The 17,979-nt window shown below is 31.5% G+C and overlaps 1 protein-coding gene across 2 annotated transcripts; it reads right to left on the bottom strand.

The window, feature by feature from the left end:
- Positions 1–2,133: 2,133 nt before the first annotated feature.
- On the bottom strand, positions 2,134–10,393 carry LOC143069027 (fibrinogen-like protein A). Of its 2 annotated transcripts, XM_076243461.1 has the most exons (6): positions 10,050–10,392; positions 6,814–6,903; positions 5,849–5,979; positions 4,425–4,521; positions 3,767–3,931; positions 2,134–2,422 (listed from the first exon to the last, which is right to left on the bottom strand). In XM_076243461.1, the coding sequence occupies exons 1-6, from the start codon at positions 10,330–10,332 to the stop codon at positions 2,184–2,186; spliced, it is 1,005 nt and encodes a 334-aa protein (XP_076099576.1). In that variant the 5' UTR covers positions 10,333–10,392; the 3' UTR covers positions 2,134–2,183. The 2 variants fall into 2 exon arrangements, with proteins under 2 accessions (XP_076099576.1, XP_076099577.1); XM_076243462.1 differs by lacking the exon at positions 6,814–6,903 and having other exon boundaries at positions 10,050–10,393.
- Between the last annotated feature and the right edge of the window lie 7,586 nt (positions 10,394–17,979).

The raw sequence follows: 17,979 nt of genomic DNA, 5'->3' as shown, positions 1-17,979 counted from the left end.
GCTTTTGACCAAATCCCTCTTTTTCAGATTGTATTTTCAATTTCCTCCCTTCTTTCCCGTTTGTCTATTTAGTAGTTCCTTCTTGCTAGATTTATTTTTAATAAGTTATTCTGTAAAATGAAAGTTAATTTGACTATTATCTTTTTCGAAAACCCCCGGGGGCTTCGGTGGCCATGTGGTCATAGTAGTTATACTACTATAATCATTAGCCTGTCAACACTGAGGTTGTGAGTTCAAACCCTGCTGGTGCGGGTGCATTCGACTCTAATCTTAATTGACAAGGATTGTCAGTTTTCCTACTGAAGGTTGGTATTTTTTCTCCGGGTACTCAGGCCTTCTCCACTCATAAAAGTGACCGCTACGAAAGAGCCCGAAAGTGGTGCATAAAAGGGCATTGAAGCACCAACAATCAATATTCCGATTTGACCAACATGGTACTTCCGACATCAGATGGACAACTTATACGATTCTTAAAAAAGAAAGATCATACTCAGTACTCTATTTTAGGGAAGTTCTACACAAACAACAAATACCTTTCTCTGAATATTCTCAGATTTCGTCATGTCGTCACTGTGTAAGCACACAGACTCATCTTGTTTTAATATCTCTGATAGAAAAAACACAACCACAAAGTGAGACAAAAATGACAAAAATAATTAACATAATGATGAATGAATAATTTTTATAACAGACATACTTGAACAGTATCCAATGCTTACCGTATGCTAAACGGCAATCAAAAGATTGTATTAACCGCTGGAACGTTTTGATATAACTTTAATATGTCTATTTTTATTACCCACCTATGATAGAAGAGGGGCATTATGTTTTCTGGTCCGTACGTCTGTCTGTCTGTTCGTTTGTCCCTCCGTACGTCCGTTCGTCCAGCTTCAGATTAAAGTTTTTGGTCAAGGTAGTTTTTTATGAAGTTGAAGTCCAATCAACTTAAAAAAAGTACACATGTTCCTTATGATATGATTTTTTTTTATTTAAATGCCAAATAAGAGTTTTGACCCCAATTTCATGGTTCACTGAACATAGAAAATGATATTGCGAGTGGGGCATCCGTGTACTGGGGACACATTCTTGTTTCTTGTAATTTTTGTGTAGAAAAGATGTAGTTCTGTATATTTCCACCTAAATCAATGATTGTGAGAGTCACTAGGAGGATTTTGAATACCCGTATGCCAAATCAAAATTGTACTTATCAATCAGCAAAATGTACACAACAGAGAAGTGTAACGTTTTTCACGTCACATTTTCTACTAAAAAAGTCCAGTTTCTTTGTCAAAAAGCTCTGTGTATTTTCTCAAATATAACAACAATAATAATCGTAAGTTATACTGAAATGTTCAAGCAGTTGATATTATCTTCTGATTGCCATTCAACAAAATGATTGGATACTGATAAGGATATGTGTTATCAAAAACATGTATTAATAATTGTATTGATAGTTTTTGATTTGTTCCTCAATTTGGAATGCGTGTTATTGATATAGAAAAAAATCAAACCAAGACAATTCCGTGCTTACATCTTGTCTTTCATGGGTAATCTTCATCCGGAACGATCATGATCATCATTAGAAAGACTTCAATAACAAAAAAATAATTTGAACAGTGCCAATATTACTGCACCAGATGGGTATTTCAACCATAATTCTGTCTCCAGTTAAGCACGAGGCCAAACTGTTTTAAAAACCAACACTTATTAAAACGTTTAAGAGCTTATACCAATACACATCTTTAGTATTTTGAACGAGAAATCGGAGCTGAGCATAAGGGAGATATATTCCTTGATTGAAAATTGTATATTTTACTACAGCATATTTCATTCAAACAAAAAAATAACAATGTATCAGTAGGATGGTAGTACCCTCATAGACAAACACTTCATCAGCAGAAATATAAACCTTTTTTAAAAGAAGTATTTAAAAATTAAGTTACATCATACGATAGGCTTTACAACATACAATATTGAGAATCGAAACGGCGACATCAACCAAACCAAAGAGCAGAATATAGGTCATCAATTGGATTTTAACATAGCGAGAAAATCACACACTCGTATATTCATTAATTTAAATGAACATTATTAACAAACAAACAAAAGATCAATAAAGTCTCACAAAAGAAGTCAACATAAAGAGTTCTTTTTTTTCAAAATGAAAGCAGCCATTTTTACAATCATATCCTACGTATCATCATCGATGTTGTTTTCATTGACTGAGAGCTCTTCCATTGCCACCAACGCATGCTTTGGTAAGTCCTTTTATTTCCAATATACAGTCCGTTTAGATTGGAATCATGACAGGATTTATACCACCAAGCTCCTTTGTAGGCTTCCGCACAGTTATCGCTGTTACTATCATTATCTTTATCTTTCGTCGTAAAAGCTTGCTTGTTATGGTAATTGAGAGCATCGCCTATGTTTGTATAAAAATAAAAAAAATAAACTCGACATTGATATCAATTTAAACAGATAACATTGAACTTCAGTTTGATTTATAAAGAGACATTCTTTATTGATGTTCCGACAGATGGACTCAAACATAGCTTTTAAATATTTTTTATACTTAAAATTGGTAAATAAATGTGCGTTAAATATAAGCATATGTTAGCATTATGATAATTTCATGACTGAGCATCTAATTCTGTGATTCTGAAATCAAACAGTTGTCATTGCTTTGTTTATTATTCCTGATATTGATCAGGGCTCGAAAATTATTGTATGAATTTATAATTCGGAATTACAAATCGAGTTTGTGTTTTGTTTCTGTTGATCGAATTGTCAGTATAACGGTCCATAGACTTTCATGAACGTTTTATTATCCGGACTTTTCTGTAACACTGTAGATCTGGTGATAATTTTTGGTACCTGCATGTATACTGAAAATTTACAGACCGAGTTAGAAAAAGTGCGATGATGCGGAAGACGGTGACACTAATGTCGTACCGGCTCACCTTGTTTATATCTTACAATGTTCTTTTTGTTGAAAAATATCTTAAGAAAATTTAAACGTTATTTTTCATCTGGATTTCTATTATAATGTGAAAAAAAGGAAAATAGGTACAGTCATGTTATATCAGATTTTTTAAACATAAAAGAAGAGTAAAATTGCATAAAAATATATCATCTTATTTTTTCCGAACTGAACAAAGAAATAACACAACGGGTGCCGTATACGGTGCAGGAAATGCTTACCCTTCCGGAGCACCTGATTTCACTCCCGGTTTTTAGTGAAGTTCGTGTTGTTTCTTATTTATTATTTATAACTGTTGATGTCAATGTCCTTTGGTGTTGTGAATCTTTGTTTACTCCTTGGTTTTGATTGTTATTGTCTTTCTGTCTATTGGATGACTGATGTATCCTTATTTTACTATTTTTATTGTGTCTGTTTAGTTAACGCATCAATATAAATATAACGGAATCTGATGAGATTGTCATTAAAGTGAGAGGGTTAGCGCTATAAAACCAGATTTAATCCACCATTTTCTACATTTGAAAATACCTGTACCAAGTCAGGAATATGACAGTTCTTGTCCATTCGTTTTTGATGCGTTTTGTTATTTGATTTTACCATGTTATTATGGACTTTCCGAAATGATTTTCCTCTAAGTTCAATATTTTTGTGATTTTACTTTTTGATGAATATGTGTATTAAAGTGCCCTTCACTAATTCGGTCATTGTTAAAAGAAGATCCCACTTTTAAAAGAAATCATTCAAGTTCTTTGTCCCTTAATCATTGAAAAAAAATGTAAATTTTACCTGCGGTTCCGCTGTAGCCATTAACGGTCAGTATGTAGTTCGTAGACTGGTCGCCAATGTTGAAGGTAGAGTATTTGGCATACGCCTTATCACCATTAAAATCTTCCAGATCTACTCGGAGTTCAAAACTTCCTTGAGATGTTAAATCATGAAGTTTATCATTACCTATAACAAAAAATCAGATCACCGAAAAAGAGAAATCAAATATATGTATATAGATAAACATTTAAATCACTAAATGCAAATCTTGATTGTCTTTTTCATTGCCTCCGTGGATGATCAAATAAGACGTACATAGTAAAAACACATGTGAGACAATAAGTCGAACATAATTGAAAAGTACCCGGGTTTTTGCAAAATTTGCACGTTAAAATATTGATATTCGAGTCAATAAAGTGTCAAAACAGGATTCATACTCATATCCCTTGACATGTTCTCATCGTTAAAGGCGTGTAATATTTCCCACTGTACTTTCAAATATCAATCCACAATTTCAAATTTCATCCATTATAAGCTTTTACCAGACGTCATCTATAAATCTATGCACCGATTTGTTAAAAAGCTAACAATACGATGGACATTTTCGATTAAATGGAAGCATTTAGAAAAAAAGTTTTTCATATATTTTTGATGGAAGCTAATTGATTAAACAACTGACCTAACCAAAATTCTTTTCTGACATCACCAAATCCTTTTACATATTCTTTCCATCCACGATAGAAATCTACTTTACCATCTTGTCTGCGCTGAAACACCTAAGTTAATAATGTTAAAACTAACTTATTTGCACAAAAATATATGTGTATAACACATAAAACTATTTGAAGGATGGCTAGGAGTTGATTAACGAAATATTAAGTTTATATTCGTTTTCTGGCTACAAAATAAAACAGGTAAATTCACAACACATTATATTACAAAAGTAACCTCCTCTTATCTATAAGTTATCTCCTCTTATATGGTTAAGTTTTAAAAAATAAATCAAACAAAAGTATTCTGTTTAGTTTTTTTTTTTTTTTTTTTTTTTTTTTTTTTTGGTAAAATACAACCACAAGTACGATAAAACACACAATTTACTATATTAACAAGATAAGGCTTACTCCTGAATTACATACTCTCTTCTTTTTCAAAATTCAAGATGGAGGACGTCACTACAGCTACATCAAAGTGACTAATGTAATTAACATGATAGTTAAAGAAGCGACGCATGCAACCCTGGTTTCCTAAGTTGATATTACACCCGATACAAGAGCAAATTTTAGAATTTGGATGACTTATAAATAAAACATATGAGAACACTAAACCGAAAATCGATCTAAGCAAAACGTTACGCAATATTTCAAATATCATTAACATGAGTGTAGGGTGTCACGAAGTGTAGAACGGAACGGAAATCATAGTTAAAATACAAATAACTAGAATAATCTGCATTTAAGGTGGCTGGGGGTCTAAATTAAAATCCATAATAAAATTTTCAAAATAAAGTTTTTATCATTTTTTTTTCAAAAATATAATAAAGAGTATGGATCATCAGAATTTGGTTTACACTACAGGTTGTGCAAAATTGATTTGTTTTTATAGATTATACAGTGAAAATCAAATTTTGTTTGATGAAAAGAAAATTACACTATAGAATTTAAAGATAAAATGGGAGGAGATAGCTCCTATAACATGCTTTCGGATTATAAAAAGAAACAATGGAGTCACCCAACTTGTTTTCTTGCTACATTTTAAAAGAGATAAATTCACAACACTTTTATTAGAAAATTACTTTAACTGAGTTATCCCTGCTACTACTTCAGCTATTTCCCCTTATTTGGCAAAAATGAAAATATTGTGTTTTGTAGAAAATAAATCGGAAAAGACGATAAAACGCATATTTTTTGGTAATAAAATTATACGTCTTAAACTTGAAATACAAATTACGTTAAACATTTGCAAATTTCAATAAAGATTCTGACCAATTGATATCTGCTACTTCAAAATCCAAAAAGGAGGTAGACACCTACGCCACCTTTAGAGTGATATATTCTTCTGTGCTTAAAAATAACAGCCAATTAGAGAAAATCTTGAATGTCTTACCGTCCATCCTCCCCCATCCGTCTCCATATCACAGTACACGTTAAATCCAGCTCTACCTTCCGAAAAAACTTTGTACACTCCACTTTTGGTTTTTTTTCTATCTAAGTCGGAGCAGTCCCGAGGAGTAAGCGCTGAAATTCGAGAAGAATCAAAATTAAAGTTTCAAAGTAGTTCAGTATAGATATGAATTATACAAATACAATTGGTGACCGCAAAAAAAAGTATTACCGATGAACATTAAAATTGACCCTAATTTACTCAAACTAATTGCAAAATGCTGAATTGTATTGCAACACGAAATTAACATTTTAATTGTATCTATAAATATATGTAAAAAGGGAGTGTTTTGACATATATTATTATTATATATTGCCCATAGGCTTCATTCCTTAATGTCACCATTTTTTTAATTTTATAGTTCTGATTGTCCCACATAAAAAAAATCTGATTGTCCCATATTATTGTATTAGTTGTGTTCATGTTTCTGTAACATTTGTTGTTTTTATACAGATAAAAAAAAATGTTGGATAACAGTGATTTTTGCAATGAGGGATTTATAAAATTAACCTGTAAATAAAATGATAATAAATCCAGAATATATAATTACTTATGAATGAAAAGAAAAAAGGGAAACAATATGTATACATCATACATGTCTTAAATAAAAATCATATTTTGGGTCCATGGAAGGTGTCAGTTAAATTAGGATGTTGGAATACTTAGGTGTCAGATTATGCAGGTTACACTGTAATCATGTTTTTGTAACTTACTTACTTAAACATGATTACTGATTTATGTAGGATGTTCCGTTCTGTTCTTATTCAAAGGTTAAACAGAAACTAAGATTATCGAAAATAGTCTACTGTCTGTAGATACTTGCATAATTTCATAGAAAGCCTATCAATTGAAACATAGTTGGTGCTTAAGCATATAGCGTAAATAAGAAATATAATAAATACAGTTACCTTCAGAAATAGCATCAGTGGAACTCTGCTTCATGTCATCAAAATAGTCTTTAATTTCCTTTTTAATGTTTTCTTCCACAGTTCTTCTGGCTGTTAATTAAGTAAACAGTAGTATACCGCTGTCCAATACTAATAAATATATTAAACAAAAACAAATCCGGGTCACAAACCAAAACCGAGGGATGTTTATTTTAGCACAGATACTTTTCTAAAAAAGAATTTAAAATCGGGATTGAATTTGTTATGGTGTTTTTAACTTTTTATGACAGGAATGTCAATATAGAACTGTGTTGGTAACGGAATATATATTTGTATTTTCAAACCATGGGGTATTTCTTGTAAAAATCATATGCATGTAAATGAACAAGCTGATTCATTATCTTTACTTTTACATACATATAGTTTAACTTTTGATGTAACACGTCTTCTAATTGGCTGACGTCGTTTTGTTTATCAGCTCATTGACATAATTTGTCATGTGACTGTGGCGTCATGAACGTTTTTTCATGATTTACTCCGATTTGAAATGGAATTAAGAATTAAATGATAAGAAATGACTGTGATATTGATTCTGTCTATGAAGACTATGCCGGTAATTCAGTGTGCACCATATTTTTTTGTTATTTCTTCATAGACAGAAAATATATTACAGTTATTCCTTAAACAGAAAATGAAAATAAAATTCAAACAACAAGCGAGAAGACATGACACAATGTCCAATTAGATTTACAAAAGAAACATCATAACTAAATACATGAATGTTGGATGTATAAATACCGAGAGATTGTGATAAACGATTAAGCGGTAGATCTTTAGAATTTTTAAGAATCCACTTCTGATTGAAACATCTGATTGAGTATATCTCATCACAATATTTTTGAAGGTTATGTTTTACTTTACAAAGAATGGTAGTCAGCACGTTAGAAAGATGTTTAGCTAGTGGAGGTTTCGTCCCCGAGGGTATCACCAGCCCAGTAGTCAACACCGAAATGAATATAAAAAATGTGGTCATTTTTATAAATTTCCTGTTTAGGGGACGACCATGTGATATTCTGGTGGGGGGGGGGGGATATAGGAGGATTTTTTTTGATCGGTTATTTATTTTCGTAAACTAAGAGAACAGATTATTCATTTTCTGCACTATTGAAGCAAGATTTTTTATTTTCATTAAAGCAAGGGACTGATTATTCATTTTTGTAAGTATATTTAAGATATTCGAAACATACATTATGTACCATTTAATCAGAATTAATCATCATCCTCTGCAGAAATGAATCTCTTTATCTTCCCAACTGCATATACATGTATTGCATAAATGTATAGCATTGCAGTTCGCTTGTAACTAGACTCTTTTAAAAGTATTGGCAAACATATTTCGCCAAGCGGAGCGAGGCAAAACCTTTTTTGAACGGTTATGGAGCCACTGAAGGCCCAAGAACCTTTAGAACAAATGATTCAAAATCATGCTTTCAGGGTGTTCCGAAGACCCTTTTATAATCTGAAAAATGCAAGTTTTGTTTTAATAATTTTATGACAATATTTTGATCTTAATGCAAAATGTATAAATTCAGTGTAAGACTTAAGTTTCTAGGGACAACATCAAAAGACCAATGTGCATGATAAAGCAAAAATTGAATTCACATAGCTAAGTCTGTGGCTGATGTTTTGTTTTTAACTCATGATCAAGATCAAAACAAAATAACTAATACTAGATTACAAAAGGAATGCAACACTAACAGAATACAGAATGGCAATCAATGAACAAAATTAAAGACAAATAAATAAGAAACATTAATCCCGAAAAATCAGAGCTACGTCTGAGGGAAAACAGAACTTGCTTCTTACAAGGCACTCGCCGTGAACACAATTTGATATGGAGACAAGCATTTGGTTTGAAATTTCCTACATGAGGCATTTGCCTCAATGAAGTTACGGCCCTGTTAAAATAAAAGTGAGGTATGGTTTCCTGAGACAATATACCTAAAGTTAAATGAAACCAATTTTCAGACATTTCAAGTATGTTTAATTAATATTTATACTTTTTTTTATTTAAAAATTGGGAAGAGTTTCCCGACTTTTTTTGGGGGAAAAGATGAGTTTATGAAGAATCTGGTCCCATCTCAAACTTTTGATTAGACCTGTCGAATTATATATTTTCAATACATTGCAAGTCAGGTACCTTATTTTCAAACTACCACAGAACAAACCATTTAATTTTGTGATTATCAAGGCCAAGTTATTTATTTTCAAAATTCTCCTGACGTTTTGTTTCCGAGGGAATCACTAGCCCATTAGTCAACACTTCGGTGTTGACATGAATATCAAAAATGTGGTCATTTTGATAAATTTCCTGTTTACAAAACTTTAAAATTTTCGAAAAACTATGGATTTTCTTATCCCAGGCATAGATTACCGTAACCGTTTTTGGCACAACTTTTGGGAATTTTGGATCCTCAATGCTCTTCAATTTTTTACTTTTTTGGCTTTATAAACATTTTGATATGAGCGTCACTTATGAGTTTTAGGTAGACGAAACGCACGTCTGGCGTACTAAATTATAATCCTGGTACCTTTGATAATTATTAGTTGTACATCTTGATGACCCAGGTATGTTTCGTTCTTTATAAGGAGTTTTGTAAAGTGTTGGTATCCAGTATAATGACGATAGATTTTCTGCGTTGTATTTGATGTTTATACCAGAAGAAAGGACATATTTGGGATTTTTTAAAATTCCATACCTCCTTAAAGATGTTAAAGATTATGTAGGACTACCGGTTTAGCTGTTTATTCCAAGTTTTTTTTGGACTTTCCAAATTATGTTTTTACACATTAAGACAATTTTACAGTGTAAATTCTTCAAAAATTACATAAAAAGCCAATACATCACAGAATTACGTACATGTTACCTAAAATAGTGTATGATTTTAGGTTTTGATTTTGATTGTGATAACAAGAATATTTCAAAATAAACATTATCCGTGTTATTTTTCAAGAGTTCAAATTGGTTTATAATTTTTTTAGAAATAAAAAAATGATTTGAAATTTATTGAAAACAAATAAAATGTCTTAGTAAGGATCTTCAAACATAGTTGAAACCATTTAAAATTGAAATGATTAGTTTTGGAACAAAGTAAAAATAAAATTGTCAAGAGAACTATTAAACATGTCTCATCAAGAAATGAATGGTTGGTGCTTACGCAATTACCGTATATACGAAACATAATAAATGTAGTTACCTTCAGAAATAGAATCAGTGAAATTCTGCCTCATGTCATCAAAATAGTCTTTAATTTCCTTTTTAATGTTCACAGTTAAATTTCCTTTCATATTTTCGAATGTGTCTGATGTATATTCCTTGATTCGCTTGTTTACCTTTGTCATGTCAAACATTGCAAGCAAGGGGACATTTTGATTATCGACCACTGGAGTTTCTACCATATCATCTCTGGTACTGGTTGCTTTTACTCCTGCAAGTAGTACGGTACATATTAAACCTATAAAACGCAAACACTTTTCCATTTTTACTAAACTGACAGTCAACTGTACTGGCCAAAGTTTTTGCTGACTATGAATTAGATGTACTGGAAAAACTTTAAAATGAGTAAAGAATAACTAACAACGTTATGAAATTAAAAACATTATTTAATTTGTGTTAATGATCTCTTGAACAAATGAAAAGATATACTTAACTTATAATTCCTTGATGTTTTAATATTGTCCTTTATACTTAATATGCCTCTTATGGATGAAACGCATTATCATGATAAAAGAAACTACATGAAAGATAACGTTGGGTATCATATCGTTTAAGTAGAATATATTTCTAGTATATAATAATATAATAAATGTTAATTTGATGTATGCCTTTTTGTGCTTCTTTGTTACATTTGTTGTTTTTATAGTTATTAAGATGATAACACAATGTTGACTGCTGTACCCCTATTTTTGACATTTTTAGCTATTGTGTCTGTTTGTTTTGTTCACGCATCGGTGACAATATAATGTAATTTGATTGGACTGTCATACAAGTGAGAGGTTTAGCTAGCTATAAAACCAGGTTCAATCCACCATTTTCAACATTTGAAAATGCCTGTACCAAGTCAGGAATATGACAGTACTTGTCCATTCGTTTTTGATGCGTTTTGTTATTTGATTTTGCCATGTGATTATGGACTTTCCGAATTGATTTTCCTCTGAGTTCAGTATTTTTGTGATTTTTACTTTTTTATAAAACAGTATTTGGTGAATATGAACAGACAACAAAATCAGAAAAGTATATGGTAACACAAAATATACCGCAATGTTTCTGTTTAACATATTTTATCTGTAGAAATAACATGTTATACTAGCAGAACTACGTCGACGTACTTAAGTACTTTTCTACCTTTATCATTTTATGTCTATATTTTAAAACATTGTAACGAACCAAATTTTGGGTAACGTGGAGTATTTTCCATATGCAGACTTTATGTCTTTGTTTTTGTGCCTTAAGGTAGTACTTTACACTAAAGGGAGATAACTCTTTAAAATCAGCTAAACGTTTTAATTACGGTGTGTTGTGAATGCAATATTAAACTTCTCAATGATCAAAACTAGTGTTTGTCAAACTGCTATATAACCAGTGTAATTTTTTTAATATAATGGTTGGTTCAAATTTTTTGAAATTTTTATATTTTTGTCAAAGAGTCAAAGTAAATTCTTTGTCAAAATTTTATTAAAATTAAACTTGCCAAATAAATGTAAGTGAAGGTGTTGGGTCACACCTTAAGTCTCTTCTTACATTTTCACTAAACAGTCGACACGAGGCTCTCTTGAAATTTGTTTTCCAACTTGATAATGTTCTATTAACCATAACGCTGTTGGTAGAAACATGAGCAACCTCAAAGACGAAGTACACTAAAGCCTGATTGAACTTGATTACTTCATTCAATTCTAGATCTGTTTATTTGATCCGCTAGCTTTACGCATAATAATGATGCAGTAACATATTTAGAAATTTTCGCACCCGGAGGCGTCCTTCAGCTGGCCCCTAAACAAATATATACTGGTTCAGTGATAATGAACCCCATACTAAACTCCAAATTGTACACAAGGAACTAAAAGTCAAAATAATACAAGACTAACAAAGGCCAGAGGCTCCTGACTTGGGACAGGCGCAAAAATGCGGCGTGGTTAAACATGTTTGTGAGATCTCAACCCTCCCCCTATACTTCTTGCCAATGCAGAAAAGTAAACGCATAACAATACGCACATTACAATTCAGTTCAAGAGAAGTCCGAGTCTGATGTCAGAAGATGTAACCGAAGAAAATAAACAAAATGACAATAATACATAAATAACATCAGACTACTAGCAGTTAACTGACATGCCAGCTCCGGACTTCAATTAAAATGATTGAAAAATTATGTCTTCATCATATGAATATCAGGCATAATTCTCCCCCTGAGGGGTTTAGTATTATACCATCATAACAAATATGTGAAGAACATAACCCGTGTCATGCCAACAACTGGTTTATTAATAGTAAATGTGTTTATTTCCGATGCAAAGACACTATAAGTGAATCAATATTAACGCCAAAATATGCAATCTTTAATGACCTGACAACATTATCGTAACTATATCCCTTCTTAATAAGTCTATTTAAAGGTTTTGTTAGCTTCTGAGGTGAATACTGACATTTTTGTGCTTTATAAACAATATTTCCATAAAAGATTGGATGTGAAATATCTGAACGTATAAGAAGTCTGCATACCGATGATAAAATTTAGTAAATGTTTTGACTAGTTTGTGATATCGAAACCCCTGGTGTAATAATTTTGCAGTAATACATGTACGTATAAAAGGACAATTTTATACTATTTATTTATTTTGATTGATTTCAATCATTTTGAAGTTTAAAAAGTTCGTGTGTGTGGATCTTTAAATTTGTAAAGGAGTAGGTCCGGTTTTTTTAGTGTGATTGGCTGTATGTCATGCTCTAGCATTTTTGTATGCTCCGCATGTCATTTAATTGAAATAAAATAACTGAATGTACTGATTCCAAACAGTCGCCGTTTTTTAAAGCAAAATCACGACAACAGTTCACTAATATAATCTCAACTCTCCGTTGGCGTTCAAACTTACTTAAGGATCATGGTTCTGTAATAGTTTTCCACCTTAGGCCAAATAAAAATATATATGTATGGTTCCAGTTACCCTACCTATCCTACTTTTTTTGTTTAATAATAGGCTATTTTAAAGATATTTTGGGAGTTTGTCATTAAGTACTGATAAAATCAGTATGCTTTTTTCATAGACTCAATGTAAAATTAAACATAAAACAGAAAAATCCTAAAAAACCTAATCTTAAGTTTTTAAAATGAACTGGAATGACACATACTACTTTTTCTTTCGCCTTAAAAAAATGTTAGAAAATTTAAAATTCAAATAAATTTAAGAAATTGCTTTTTAATGTGGACAATAATTCTACATATAAAATTTCTTTAAACTATAGAAAGTCTTACCGTCCATCCTTCCCCGTCCGTCTCCATATCTCAGTACACGTTAAATCCAGCTCTACCCTCCGGATAGATTCCACTCCACTTCCCACATGTTTTCTATTTAAGTCGGTGCAGTCCCGAGGATAAAGCGCTGAAATAGAATAAAAATAAATAGCTTACTGTCACACGTTCAATGTAGTTTAGTCTAGACATAAAGAATTTTAAAACAAATCAAGGTAACAAAACAAAATGAAGAGTTATGACGTATATAGAGATTATCTACCATTTATATAAACTCATTTAAAATAGTTTCATGATACTGCAACACGAAATTGTACATATTGTTTGTATTTTTTATATCTATAAAAATACAGTGGAGAGTTTTGATTGTCCAACATTTTTGGCGCAAATAAAACTAGATACATTATAAATAAGTTGCGCATATTTATTATATATGCAGATTACTTGTTGCGTAAAATGACGCATATTTTTAGCCAAAAGAGGTAACTCCCGCATATATATCAATTTCAAGAATATGAACATCAATTGTAGAACTAATTATTTGTTGAAATATTACTACTACCATCCGAAAAACTTGTTTTAAATGTTGTAGTTTTAATTTTAATGTATACACATTCACACAATTCTTTTCTACTTTTCATCTGTTTTAGTTTCACTGACTGAATGGTTGTAGACTTATTTGAACGGAGAAACCATTTACAACCACAATGTTACTTATTATTTCTATAATTGCATCCATTGTATCTAGTGTGATACGATATGCATCCACTCAAGACAGTTAAATATGAAATTTAAACGCAAGGTTCACCGACCGTTGAAATATTATTAAAATGTAATTGTCGGGAGTTTATAAATATCGTAAAGCACAAGATATTTTGTATGATCTCTACTGATTTATAAACGATATGCAGACAAATTAATTTTTCCCTTTCCAATGATTTGAAAGAAATATGTTCTTTCTATGTGACGATAAAAGACTTGATTCCCATTTTTAATGTCGTCACAATATAACGGAAATTCAGAGTTCAGTTGTCTCATTGACAATCATCTGATTTAGCACGATCATATAGTTATTTCAACTTTAAATAGATGTAGGAAGATGTGGTGTGAGTTCTAATTTAAACACGAATACTGCTATATGAAAGATGGTCCATTTGTTCCAACTCAAAGGCTTGAAAGAAAGTCATATTTTTGAATGTTCTCATACGCAGTTATACTGGCTGTAGATGCTTCCATAATTTCATAGAAAGCCTAAGGTAGCAATAAACAGTTAGGAAAAAATACTTAAATTTGCCCTAATGAATTTTACCATCCCCTTTTCATTGCTTTCTTGCAATATCAAGCTTACTGTTTGTGTCATATATGGGCATATGTATGTAATAAAAATCTTCCATAGATTTTATATCCAGTATATAAAATGGTAAAATATAATTTCTTTTTGGTGTATCCATGGCAACAATCTGCATTTATTTGTTATAAAATATTGCAAAAGGGGGGGGGGGGGGGGGGAGATGTCACATATTTCCCCAAAATTTGACAAAAAGTAGAATTTCAATCGCTTGAAGTAATACCTTTTCTGAAACTGTGTATATATATCATTCAGCAAATCCAATGAAAATCATATGTCTTTCGTCTCATTTTTTTTGTAAAATTGCGTCAAAAACTTCGTGTAGAAAAAGCGTGTTTGTAAACAGTACATTAATTTCTGGACCGATGGCCGGTCTAGCTATGAAAATACGGATTGTCAACAGAAAACAGCCCATAAAACATGTATAAAATAATCTTGATGCTCTTATAAACCATCTTTGAAGGCTGAATTATCACTCATCTGTCTAAAAATGAATTTTATTACACAATAACTTTCCTAATTGAAAAATCCACAGGGGCCAAATTGCGAAACTAAACTCCTAACTGTGTATTGCTACCTTAATAGTAAATAGTTTTTTTTTAAATTCTCCCTTTTAACTTATTTTCTGAGTTCTGCTAGCTAATACAAGTAAAATGGATTTTTATTTTTGAAAATTGGTTGAGTAATGCATATTTTATGAAGGTTAGCAGTTGACACTGAAACGCGACAAAAACTGATTTTAAAGAAAGGTGCCAAGTCAAAGTGTAAAATCTTGTCTCTACCTCAATTTTTAGCCAAATCTTAAAAACTGTACCTCTTTTGTCAGGTTTTTAATGTTGAATATCTTAATAAGATCTCTGATGATGCAACATTGTATAAAATTTAGCAATTTCAAGCATAAAAATGTTAATCTTTATGCATATTGCATACCAAAGACTTGATTAAAAAACTTGGTGATAGGGAATCAATTTCTTACATCTGATTTAACTATTCATTTGATATATGCCATAATGTAACATGAAATCTTGATAAAAACAATAATTTGATATATTTGCAAGAAAAAAACCAACGCGTTCAATACTTAGGCTACTACATGCAGCCTTATCCATCAGAAGCAAGAGTTAAGCTGATAGAGTACAAATATAAGCCTTGTGTCAAAATGTCTAATTTTGGTTGCTAAGGACTGTAAACAATAAAATTGACATATATTGTCATTCTTAAACACTTAATTTTCAAAGATGTTGATTTAGAATCTAAATATCAATAGATTTGTGGCATGAAAAGTCTTAAATTATACAATTCTGAGCTTGGTAAGTATGCCATAAGGTAGCAATAAACAGTTAGGAAAAAATACTAAAATTTGCCCTTATGAATTTTACCATCCCCTTCATTGCTTTCTTGCAATATCAAGCTTACTGTTTGTGTCATATATGGGCATATGTATGTAATCAGAATCTTCCATAGATTTTATATCCAGTATATACAATGGTAAAATATAATTTCTTTTTGGTGTATCCATGGGAACAATCTGCATTTATTTGTTAAAAAATATTGCAAAAAGGGGGGGGGGGGAGATGTCACATATTTCCCCAAAATTTGACAAAAAGTAGAATTTCAATCGCTTGAAGTAATACCTTTTCTGAAACTGTGTATATATATCATTCAGCAAATCCAATGAAAATCATGTGTCTTTTGTCTCATTTTTTTGTAAAATTGCGTCAAAAACTTCGTGTAGAAAAAGAGTGTTTGTAAACAGTACATTAATTTCTGGACCGATGGCCGGTCTAGCTATGAAAACACGGATTGTCAAACAAAAAACAGCCCATAAAACATGTATAAAATAATCTTGATGCTCTTATAAACCGTCTTCGAAGGCTAAATTAACACTCATCTTTCTAAAAATGAATTTTATTACACAATAACTTTCCTATTTGAAAAATCCACAGGGGCCAAAATGCGAAACTAAACTCCTAACTGTGTACTGCTACCTAAACAATTCTCAAAACTTCGTACTTGTGATCTTATATATTGTAAATTTCTGGATTTTCATTTTGTTTTTGATTATGATTTTAAGTTTTAAAAAAAGTAAAATCACTAGAATAGTGAACTCCGCAGAAAATTCAAAACGGAAAGTCCCTAATCAAATGGCCAAATCAAAGGATAAACACATCAAACAAATGGACAACAACTGTCATATTCCTGAATTGGTACATGCATTTTCAAAATGATAGATTGAACCTGGTTTTATAACGCTAAAAATCTCACTTGTACGACAGTCGTAAAATTTTACATTACATTTAAAATGATGCGTGAAAAAAAATGTCACAAAAAGGGGTACAAAAACAGGACGGACCCCACCAAAAACTAGGGATGATTTTAGGTGCTCCGGGAGGGAAAGCAGATCCTGGTTCACATGTGGCACCCGTTGTGACGCTGATGTTGATACAAAGCCGGTTAATAGTCTTAATTCGGTATGTCAAACTAGTGAAAAGGGAAAGAGATTGTAGTTATGACATTAAGAACATATCCGATATAATCTGTATAACGAATATTCCAAAACAGTAATCAACTGGTGACGGCGTCCGGAATATTTACGAAGTGATGATTACAACTTCACTATTTGGATCTCTAGGTTTTAACAATATAAAAGGGTCACAATTGGGAAGCTGAACTCATCTCTTTTGTCGTTAAGTTTTGTTTTCAACCGACCATTATAGTTAATTTCTAGATATCAGTCATAATCAAATGTCAAAATCAAAAGCTCAAACACATCAAACGAACGGATAACAGCTGTCATATTCCAGACGTGGTACAGGCATTTTCACATGTAGAAAATGGGGAATTGAACATGGTTTTATAGCGCTAAACCTCTCACTTATATGGCAGTCGCATCAAAATCCGTTAATTTTAAAACGATGCGTGAAAAAAACAGATATAATCGACAAAATAGTCAAATATGTTATTGGAACCCAATCAGAAAAGTTCGGATTGTTAATGGAAAGAACATCATCAATATATCTGAAAGTGAAATTAAATAATCTGGCTTCTATGATCTTTTTTTTTTTGAAAGTGTCTAAAGGAACTCCTATTCATATGAAAATAAGAACAGGTCGGCAAGGAGAGGCGCACTGTTTGTTCCCATAGGAATGCCGACAATTTGTTGAAAAAGTCTACCCCAAAATTCAACAAATATGTTGTCGATACGAAACTCCAGCATACTGATCACTTGTTCCTCTGTGTAGCATGGTTTACCCTTTTGTACACTGTTAACAAAATATGCCTTACGATATCCCAAAGTAATAAATGTATAGCATT

Source organism: Mytilus galloprovincialis, chromosome 3 (assembly GCF_965363235.1).
Source record: "Mytilus galloprovincialis chromosome 3, xbMytGall1.hap1.1, whole genome shotgun sequence".
Lineage (NCBI taxonomy): Eukaryota > Metazoa > Mollusca > Bivalvia > Mytilida > Mytilidae > Mytilus > Mytilus galloprovincialis.
This window is presented reverse-complemented; position numbering and strand designations above follow the sequence as displayed.

Excerpts from the sequence above, each read along its gene's own strand:
- LOC143069027 (XM_076243461.1), bottom strand. The coding sequence starts at position 10,332 with ATGGAAAAGTGTTTGCGTTTTATAGGTTTAATATGTACCGTACTACTT. Across the intron at positions 5,980-6,813 it reads CACTGATGCTATTTCTGAAG|CGCTTACTCCTCGGGACTGC; the intron begins GTAACTGTATTT and ends CTCGAATTTCAG. Across the intron at positions 2,423-3,766 it reads TGGCTACAGCGGAACCGCAG|GCGATGCTCTCAATTACCAT; the intron begins GTAAAATTTACA and ends ATACAAACATAG.